This window comes from Lolium rigidum, chromosome 1, assembly GCF_022539505.1.
Source record: "Lolium rigidum isolate FL_2022 chromosome 1, APGP_CSIRO_Lrig_0.1, whole genome shotgun sequence".
NCBI classification, from domain to species: domain Eukaryota; kingdom Viridiplantae; phylum Streptophyta; class Magnoliopsida; order Poales; family Poaceae; genus Lolium; species Lolium rigidum.
Window position 1 is genome coordinate 206,576,291 of NC_061508.1, and position 9,979 is coordinate 206,586,269.

Here is a 9,979-nt window from a genome sequence, read left to right on the forward strand (position 1 = left end):
TCAACAAACCACACTTCTAGGAGAGCATTTCACAGAACCACAGTTCATATGGCAGAATATTTCTCCATACCACACTTTGCCAGTCACACCGCAAGTGTGGTCTTGTGAAATGTTTGTCAGCAAAAGTGTGGTTCTGTAAATACATTGCTCGGGTGGGGGTTCCAATGTTTTGGCAAAGGTGTGGTCCTGAGAAATTTACTCAATAGATTGTCTTATGGCCTAGTTTGTTTTCCTCCAATATCTTACCTTGGCTGAACTGCTTGATCCAGAGTTGCTGACGAGTAAAAAAGGCCAATGTGCCAGCCTCTTGTGATCCCTCGCCTCCAAACGATACAGCCTTGTAAAAGCTTAAAACATGCACCCTGTCCTCTAGGTAGATTAGTCCAAAAGGAAGTGGGAAGAGCAACCAATTCAGTTGGTAGTGGTGAATACACGAAAAATCAAGAGAACCTCCATGGTCAGAAAAGACCCGACGGCATTATTGAATTGCTGTTCGTTAAATAATTGCATGAGTTCTGTAAAGTCAAATGACGTCTGTATAATAATCACTGTCTCACCGTGTTCATTCTAAATTTCTAGTAAAATAAGATCAATATTCTGCTCCAGTTATTATTAACTGGCCGAGCTTGAAGCAACAATTGCTTGATGTGAATCTGAACTATAGTCATTCATGGAAATTAGCTAACTTGTACAACCGCCAAAAACTACCCACGGAGACTTAGAAAAATAGAAACAGAGCTACTGGTCATAGTTGCAACTAGTGCAGTAATGATATAACATTATAACCGCAGGTAAAGAATAGACAAGGTGTTGGCTAACATGTCATGTTATCTGTATGATGTTGACATGTCAGATTGATCAAAGGAGATTCTACCCACGAAATGGCTACTTATCATCTGGCACTTCATCAGAGCTACTGCCCTCCGACCATTCATTTGAAGACCAATCACTTGATTTTTCTTCTTGTTCATCCTTCCCATTTTTCGCTGCTACATTCTCACTTGATGTTTCTTCTTGTTCACCATTCTCATTCTTCACTGCTCCTGCACTCTCTGATTCAAGAACCGAAGGCAATGCCTCCTGTACGCTTTCATTGTAATCTTTCCCCCTCCAAACAATAATTTGCTCCTTGTCAAAAGACACAAGAATGCAAGGAACAAGGTCCTGCAGTACAAAAGAATGGAAGAGCAAAGAGTTCTGTCACGTGTTAATTTCAGGCCAAACGAGCATTAATATTACATGATAAACTCACCCGGAGCTTGACTCCGATCTTCCGGTAATCACTTTTTGGCAATCCTTTACAATCAATACGAACTAATTCATCAGCCAAAAAAGCATCTCGAACCATCAGCACGAGACTAGCATAATAGCCATTTTTTGCTGTGAAATGGCATGGTTGTTCAGACATGGCTAGACATATGTTTGTAAATGGAAAGGGGGAACAAGGATTACCGAGCTTTGTCAAAACAGGAACATGTAGGCCCTTCTTCCTCATTGCCTTTGTCTCCTCAACTGTCAGCCCTTCTATTGTGGTTTTAATTAGCCTCGGGTAGATAGGTTCAGCTGGCTTCCACAACATCAACGGAATAACAGGTCTTTTCTTTGGATGATAATGCCTCCCCCTGTAGAGTATCAACAGACCACCCTGCCTGTGGATGATTAGGCCACCAGTTTTATCCTGGAGAAAAGGTAGCATTACTCGCCCTTCTACACGACAGTAATATTATAGCTATTGACATCAAATAAGAGCTCTGAAAATGTGCATACATATGCTTCCTTAAGTGAAGTATGGTGTATACATGTTTCTTTGATATAAAAGAGATGAGGCTACCTCGAGCTCGTGGCACACATTTTGCATATCAACCGTCGGCACGCCGAGGCATTTCACCCTGACAGCCTCACCGTGCTTCCAGTGGTTATGAATGTCATTTAGCATGTTATGAGTGAGCCCATCTCTCCCTACAGAAATATCAGCCGACTGAATCCAAAATGCAGCACAAATTCATCATTATTTCTCGAACCAGGCCCGAAATGTACCGAGATTGATCTGCCGCTTGGTCCGGTTCTTCTGGCACTTGTCGACGAAGAAGGTGCGCTCGGCGGCGGTGAGTGGCTCGCCGAGCACGCGCTCTCGCTCGCGCCGGCGGGCCTCCTGCAGGTCCCTCTCGGCGGCGGGGGCGGGGTCCTCGGCGTCGACGCTCCGGAGCGTGGTGTCGACGGCGGGCGCGCAGAGGCCGGTCCAGGGGCGGTCGAGGCGGCCGGGGCCAAAGGGGGAGTACTTGGGCTCGCGGAGCCCGATGGGCTTGGCGTCAGGTCTGCTCTCGGTGTAGCTGAAGCGGAAGTCGAAGGGGAGGTCGGAGTGGGAGGCCGGGCGGCCCCCGCGGTCCAGCGACGACGGCGGCCGGTAGGGGGGCTTCTTGGTCCGGCGCTTCTTGTCGGCGTCGGCGGCGCCGCCGCCGTGGGGCGTATCTTGCTGCTGGGTGGGGGTGAGGGAGGCCGGCGGCACGAAGCCGTAGCGGTCCAGGAGGCTGGAGAGGTACCGGTGGCACGGCCGCTGCGGGTGCGCGCGGCGGAGGAGTAGCATGAGGCGGCGGAGCCGAGCGGCCACTGGCGACGGTGGCAGGTGGGCTGAGACTGAAGGAACAAAACCCTCGGCGCTTCTGGGTTTCTGGGAAGAAATCTCCGTTCAGAATTTACAGGGGAAACATGATGGATCTGAAAATTTGAATCTCGTTGCAAAATCGTTTTTGTAGAGTTCCCTGTTACCCTGTGTGAGAATTGTACTATAAGCTTCTTAAATGTTTGAGCAGAAATCAACAGTCAAAGGGCCCTCTTTGAACTTGTAAATAAGAAATTGGGACAGGCCTTCGCAAAAAAAAAAAGAAATTGGGACAGGATTTACAAGTTCAAACAGCCTCAAACAAACCGAAAATTAAGTACTCATCGAAAGCTTTCTCTACAATCCTTCTGATGACACTTTCGGTAGCTGTATATTCTGATTTTTTTTCCCATTTGTTTATTCTACAGGAAGCAAAACTTACTTGAGCGCATTGTTGCAGCAGTGTTTAAGATGGCATAATACATTGTGTGATGCCATTTCTTTTAAGTAGATGGTTCTGCCTCTGTTTGGATTTATGAGTTCTCAAATTTCATGCTATTATACCATCGAAAACTTCTTTCAATTAGAGATATGCTTTTTGTGTCAATATAACTTATATTTTCTACATTAAATTAAATTTAAGGTCAAATTTTACCTTGAAATTCGAACCCATTGACAAAGGTACCCCTAGAGATGGCTTGATTGAACTTATAAATAAAAACTGGGAATAAAATACACATGTCAGAACAGCCTCAACTTCCACAGAGAAACTCAGAATAGACTACAAGTGTTAATAATTTGTAGAACATTTCCAGATACAATCCTCTAGAGATGATTGAATTACGTATTACATCTGAAGAAACACCATCCACGCATAATCTTGGCGTGGTTGTAATGGACTGAAGCCAGATCAGAGCTGTGATGGCATTGTTGGTTGCAACTTGGTCGATCCATCAGCTCGCTGTCTCTGCTTGATTGCTATCTTTGCCGCTTCTCTTCCGCTTCCTAACCCTCTTCCTCTTCGCCTCGCCATCAGCTGCAGGACCCTGCAGGATACATGAAGTGCTCTTGAGTCAAGCGATGGATTGATATATCAAAATAACAGAATTCATGAGCTACAGAAACAAAACAAAAAAATGGTGCGTCTGACTGTCTAAGTGCCTACCCAAGAATAGCTTCACATGAGCTCCTCTTATCTATCTTACTCATTCTATACCTCAAGAAATGACATACAAATTTAACTCTAGGCTTGCTTTTTTACAACATTGCAACAGATACTTGTCATGAGCGTGTTCCGGATATTACATGAAGCTTACAGATGTAAACTGCTAATGCTGTGTAACAATGATTACCAGATTTTGAGCATCTGATGGTTGAGGTTTTGGTTTCTTTTTCTTGCAGGAGAGTGGGTTTGGGCCCTGCAAAAGGACAAGCATTAACAATTTGTATAAATAGCGGAGACACAGTCGTTAACTCAAAATGTTGATGACTCTCACTAACGATCGAATACCATGAAACAGAGTAGCTGTAAATATTACCTTTGCTCTGTTCCTTTTAAACTTGCTTTTCTCTGCCACTCCGGGTGTGATTCCATCGCCAGGTGCCTTCTCTTCAGATGATGCCTTGAGTAGCTTCTTAAATTCTGACTTTTCCATATGTATACGCTTCTCCTCATCCAGTTGAGCAAACTTACGCTGCTGGGCAGAGGGTTGCTCAATAAACAAGGAGTTCTTCAGACCGTATATCACAGGAACACCAGGAATCTACATCCAAGCAAAAAATACATATAAGGACATTCCTCAGAAGATGGTTCAATACATTCTATTAGCATTTGTTTCTGCTACATCAGATGTCATGATCTTTGTCAATTGTACTCTGTGTCCCTGCACGGATTCTTTCGAAAAATGAAGTTCAGGTGATAGGAAAGGTAGAATGTATACCTCCCGTAATTTTTCCCGGAGGTCAGAATCCTGGGTGGCAACAAAGTAGTGTTCCGGATTCTTATCACCTACAAGTGACAGGATACAATCCACTGCACTGACCACCTTTTCATGCTCGCAACTGAAACACATCAACACAAGTCCATAGAACAAATAATCATCAGTGCACTAATAGATACAAGATAGTACTGCACGCAATAAAGCTGACAAAGTAAAACAGATGTGATGGCACCAAGCTAACGAGAGATAATAAAAGGGAGGTGTGGAGTTAATCCGCAATTGAAATTGCATCTAGGTTTCACCAAGAAGAAGAAAAAATGCATCGAGGTTTCAGATAGCGCAAACCAAAATTGACTCTAATTATATCGGGTAACTAGCAATGCGCACATAGATTAGAGTGGTGAGAAGCGAAGAGGGGGGAGCGGCGGCGGTAACCTGGCGGTGGCGAGGAGCTGGGCGGCGTCGAAGTCCTGGGCGTGGGACTTGCCGAGGCGCCTGAGCTCGGCGAGGACGCACTTGGAGGTGAAGAGCGGGGTGGTCCTGGAGGCGGAGAGGAGGTCGCGGACGGCGTCGTCGGCGGGGAGGAGGTGGTGCACGAGGAGGTGGTGCACGAAGGTGCCGTCCACGAGCACCTTGTACGGCTCGCGGAAGCCGAAGCAGGTGGAGTAGAACTTGACCGCCTTGCGGTGCCTCGACCGCTTCTTCACCCTCATCGCGGACGCGCGGAGGCGGGCAGGCGGGGGACGGCGGCGGCGGCGGCCGGAGGTGTCGAGTCAGTAGGCGGCGCCTGCAGGCAGGAGAGCGCTAGGGGTTTTGGGTTCGTCGCGCCGGCGGGCCTCCTTCAGGTCCCCGAGGAGGCTTGGGCCGAACGGGGAGTACTTGGGCTCGCGGAGCCCAATGGGCTTGACGTCGCGTTCGGGTCGCTCTCGGTGCAGCTGAAGGAACAAAACCAAGAAAATATTTACGAATTGAGCGGATAGGCATCGGGCATGGCTAGAAGGCCGATGTACAGCACGTTTATGGCACAGGGCGTCAGTAAAATGTGTTAGAAGTAAAATCGAGAGGCAATGCAAGAGAGACAACAAAATGATTCAACTGTTGTGTTCTATTGATGATTCACAACTTATATATAAGGGGAAGAGACGTGAATATGGGCCGTTCGAAGAGGTGTGAGAAAGGGTTACGTCTGTTGACAAACCAACCAACATAGAGAATTACATGAGGGAGGATTACCACTTTAATTAATCTATTAATTAAATCCTAACACTCCCCCTAATCCTTCTTTATCCTTGTGCTTGGTCATTTCTAGAATCATCTTTGAAATTATCTCCTCTAAAAACCCTGTGGAGAAAATACGAGGAGAGTAGTGTGTATGATATGTTGCTAAAACTTCTTAAAAACCCAGTGGAAAAAAATAAGAAGAAAATGGTGCAACATATAATGGTTGGATATGCTGTTAAAACTCCTTCGAAACCCAGTGGGAAAATAAGGAGAAAATAACACTGCATATAATTGGTATTGTCTCTTTGTTAACTCGATATGAGAAAAACCTTGTAAAAGGGAAAACCCATAGAGTATAGAGAATAATATATGTCATATATATTTTCCTAAAAAAAACCAGGTGGGGAAAACAGAAAATATGACATATATCTTGTGTTGATATTACCTCATTAAAAACCTTGATGAGAATCTGTATAATAAACTCATAAAGGGAAAAGGAGTGTAATATGATGCTTTGAACATGACTGATTCAGGAAGATACTCCCCCTGATTTTTGCAAATTTGGAAGCCGTCACATACCAATTTCATAAAATACTTATGAAATGCTGAAGTTGGTAGAGACTTCATGAACAAACCAACAAGATTATCGCATGATTTGACTTGCAAGATATTTATTCCCCAACTCTTCTGAAGTTCATGGAGATAAAACAATTTAGGGGCAATATGTTTTATGATATTGCTCTTGATGTACCCTGTTTGCATCCATGCAACACAAGCGATATTATCTGTGTAGATAATGGTTGATGGTTCAAGGGAACCAATACAACATGACTGATGTATGTGCTTTATCATTTCATAAAGCTACATGTGTGTACGAGGTCTTGTATTTTAGAATAATTGGTAGGTGTAGTCACCAGAGTCTATCTCGAAGACATCAATGGAGTGACAATTCTACCATGTTGATACACATTGTGGGGATCATTCAAGTAGCCAACATCAGTGTATCCTGATGATATTGGAGTTCAGATTTCTCTGAAATTACAAGAATATGTCAAGTAATGTGTGGTGCCTTGGAGATATCGAAAGATATTCTTGATTCCCAACCAATTGCGTTGGTGGGTCCAATGGCACTAAGATATGGAACTTCAAGTTCCAACATCTCTTCTACATCATCCCGTGGTTTGAGTGGATCTTTCTCTACGTCTAGAGATCAAACAACCAGCATGGGAGATGGACATGACTTGTCCATTTTAAGTTTCTCCAATATTTATAGTATAGGCAGCTTGGTGTACCATAATACTTGAGTGAAGTAGCTCGACTTGTAATATCAAGCACTGTTTTGGTTTCACCAAATCCTTCATCTCAAATTCCGTCTTTTAGATGATCACGTGCTTCGTCATGGCAAGAGTAATCCTTGTGTATGACAAACACACATGGGTAATCATCATTGTAGGAGTAATCCTTGTGTATAAGGAACTCACTACATCGGTTGTACCAAAATATACCGACAACAATAAGCCATGTTGTGACTTATTAAATTTACACAATACATGTTGCATTTGCATTTCGATTTGGATTGTGATTCCATCGGGAACCATACATGTCCAAATCTAGTGATCCACATCGATATGTAGTCACTACATCTATCAACTGCATAGATATATGATTTTGTACTACCAATGATATAATGTATCGGAAAAAAGATTCCACTCGCTTCTGGAGATTAGGTCTCGGATCTCTGCGTAAATCTGACCTTGTGCTACAAGCCTTGCTTTCTCACCACCTTGTTATCTCATTTCGTTGCTGGAAGAGAACATACTGAACCGCATAGGGAATTCATTTTGAGGAGCGAGGCTAATTCTGCTTGGATTGCATCCTTCGATTGTTTCAGTCTGAGAAAGTGGTTTACACTCTGCCATGGCCATGGTCTTTGGATCTGAATCATTGTGAAGGATGTTTGCAATCATACAAGAAAAATATTGTCAACATTTGTAGGTTTTAATCATATTATTCTCCAGTATCGATATAGTTGGAGGAAATTTCAAGCACCCATGATGACTCTTCGTGATTTCCCAATACGCGTGAGTCCGAGTGTTCCGATGTGCTAGCCAGTGTGTGCAAGCTGAAGCTGGGTTGTGGAGGTTTCCCTTCCACTGGATGTATACTACCCATAAGGTGTTAATCAACGCTAGGTTGATGTGCATTTACTGATTCAGAGGATTTCTCCTTGTTTTATCTTGTTGCTTGTAGGAGTTTTGGGTTCGTCGCGCCGGCGGGCCTCCTTCAGGTCCTTCTCGGTGTCCCCGAGGAGGCTGGGGCCGAACAGGGAGTACTTGGGCTCGCGGAGCCCAATGGGCTTGACGTCGCGTTCGGGTCGCTCTCGGTGCAACTGAAGGAACAAAACCAAGAAAATATTTACGAATTGAGCGGATAGGCATGGCTAGAAGGCCGATGTACAACACGTTTATGGCACAGGGCGTCAGTGAAATGTGTTAGAAGTAAAATCGAGAGGCAATGGAGAGAGACAACAAAATGATTCAATTGTTCTGTTCCATTGATGATTCACAACTCATATACAAGGAGAAGGGACGCGAATATGGGTCACGTCCGTTCGAAGAGGTGTGAGGAAGGGTTGTGTCTGTTGACAAACCAACCAACATAGAGAATTACATGAGGGAGGATTACCCCTTTAATTAACCTATTAATTAAATCCTAACAAAATGCAACTCCACGCTACCTCAATAAAAGGCAACACACACACACACACTACGGCCTACGGGACTACTCGCGGCATCGTCACTTATCCACTGGTACGAGAACGCCTCTAAACAATCCGCCCGGTAGCTTGCTGATGTCTACGGGTGCTTCTATTCTTGTAGACAGTGTTGGGCCTCCAAGAGCAGAGGTTTGTAGAACAGCAACAAGTTTCCCTTAAGTGGATCACCCAAGGTTTATCGAACTCAGGGAGGAAGAGGTCAAAGATATCCCTCTCAAGCAACCTCGCAATCACGATACAAGAAGTCTCTTGTGTCCCCAACACACCTAATACACTTGTCAGATGTATAGGTGCACTAGTTCGGCGAAGAGATAGTGAAATACAAGTAATATGGATGTATATGATTATGAGTGGTAATAGCAATCTGAATAAAATATGGCAGCGAGTAAACATGCAACAGAACAGTAAGTAAACGGAGATTCGATGTTTAGAAACAAGGCCTAGGGATCATACTTTCACTAGTGCACACTCTCAACATTGATCACATAATAAAACCACTCTACACTCTCTTGTTGGATGATGAACACCACTAATTGCGTAGGGCTACAAGAGCACCTCAATGCCGGAGTTAACAAGCTCCACAACATTCAATGTTCATATTTAAATAACCTTAGAGTGCATGATAGATCATTGCAATTACACCAAGTACTAACATAGCATGCACACTGTCACCATCACACTATGAAGGAGGAATAGATCACATCAATACTATCATAGCAATAATTAACTTCATAATCTACAAGAGATTACAATCATAACCTACGCCAAGTACTACATGATGCACACACTTGTCACCGTTACACCATGGAGGAGGAATAGAGTACTTTAATAACATCACTAGAGTAACACATAGATGAATTGTGATACAAAACTCATATAAATCTCAATCATGTAAGGCAGCTCATGAGATCATTGTATTGAAGTACATAGGAGAGAGATTAACCACATAGCTACCGGTACAGCCCTTAGCCTCGGGGGGAACTACTCCTCCTCATGGGAGACAGCAGCGTTGATGGAGATGGCGGTGGTGTCGATGGAGATGCCTTCCGGGGGCACTTCCCCGTCCCGGCGGTGTGCCGGAACAGAGACTCCTGTCCCCCAGATCTTGGCTTCGCGATGGCGGCGGCTCTGGAAGGTTTCTCGTCCCGTGGCTTTTCCGTATCAAAGATTTAGGTCAGGGACTTTTAAATAGGCGAAGAGGCGGAGTCGGAAGGCTGACGAGGCGGTGACACAATAGGGGGGCGCGGGCCCTAGCATGGCCGCGCCGCCCTATCATCTGGGCCCACCAGGGCTCCCCTCTGGTGGCTCTCGGGTGTTCTGGAAGCTTCGTGGAAAAAATAGGATGCTGGGCATTGATTTCGTCCGATTCTGAAAATATTTCCTTACTAGGATTTCTGGAACCAAAAACAGCAAGAACAAAGAAGCGGCCCTTCGGCATCTCGT

General features: G+C 44.7%; 2 protein-coding genes across 2 annotated transcripts; both read right to left on the minus strand.

Annotated features, from left to right (window-relative positions):
• Window positions 1-734: 734 nt before the first annotated feature.
• Window positions 735-2,584, minus strand: LOC124654402 (CRS2-associated factor 1, mitochondrial-like). The gene is made up of 5 exons (XM_047193412.1): window positions 2,038-2,584; window positions 1,832-1,959; window positions 1,453-1,678; window positions 1,253-1,380; window positions 735-1,164 (listed from the first exon to the last, which is right to left on the minus strand). The coding sequence occupies exons 1-5, from the start codon at window positions 2,582-2,584 to the stop codon at window positions 886-888; spliced, it is 1,308 nt and encodes a 435-aa protein (XP_047049368.1). The 3' UTR covers window positions 735-885.
• Window positions 2,585-3,339: 755 nt separating this feature from the next.
• Window positions 3,340-5,258, minus strand: LOC124683009 (rRNA-processing protein UTP23 homolog). The gene is made up of 5 exons (XM_047217595.1): window positions 4,975-5,258; window positions 4,540-4,660; window positions 4,138-4,362; window positions 3,952-4,017; window positions 3,340-3,645 (listed from the first exon to the last, which is right to left on the minus strand). The coding sequence occupies exons 1-5, from the start codon at window positions 5,250-5,252 to the stop codon at window positions 3,553-3,555; spliced, it is 783 nt and encodes a 260-aa protein (XP_047073551.1). The 5' UTR covers window positions 5,253-5,258; the 3' UTR covers window positions 3,340-3,552.
• Window positions 5,259-9,979: the final 4,721 nt, after the last annotated feature.

What these genes read in the sequence shown, in the direction of transcription:
- LOC124683009 (XM_047217595.1), bottom strand. Translation starts at nt 5,252, where the DNA reads ATGAGGGTGAAGAAGCGGTCGAGGCACCGCAAGGCGGTCAAGTTCTAC. An exon ending in CAGCTCCTCGCCACCGCCAG is followed by an intron (nt 4,661 to 4,974) that starts GTTACCGCCGCC and finishes GATGTGTTTCAG; the next exon opens with TTGCGAGCATGAAAAGGTGG. An exon ending in TCCGGGAAAAATTACGGGAG is followed by an intron (nt 4,363 to 4,539) that starts GTATACATTCTA and finishes GCTTGGATGTAG; the next exon opens with ATTCCTGGTGTTCCTGTGAT.
- LOC124654402 (XM_047193412.1), bottom strand. Translation starts at nt 2,584, where the DNA reads ATGCTACTCCTCCGCCGCGCGCACCCGCAGCGGCCGTGCCACCGGTAC. An exon ending in TCCTGTTTTGACAAAGCTCG is followed by an intron (nt 1,381 to 1,452) that starts GTAATCCTTGTT and finishes GCCATTTCACAG; the next exon opens with CAAAAAATGGCTATTATGCT. An exon ending in AGATCGGAGTCAAGCTCCGG is followed by an intron (nt 1,165 to 1,252) that starts GTGAGTTTATCA and finishes TTTGTACTGCAG; the next exon opens with GACCTTGTTCCTTGCATTCT.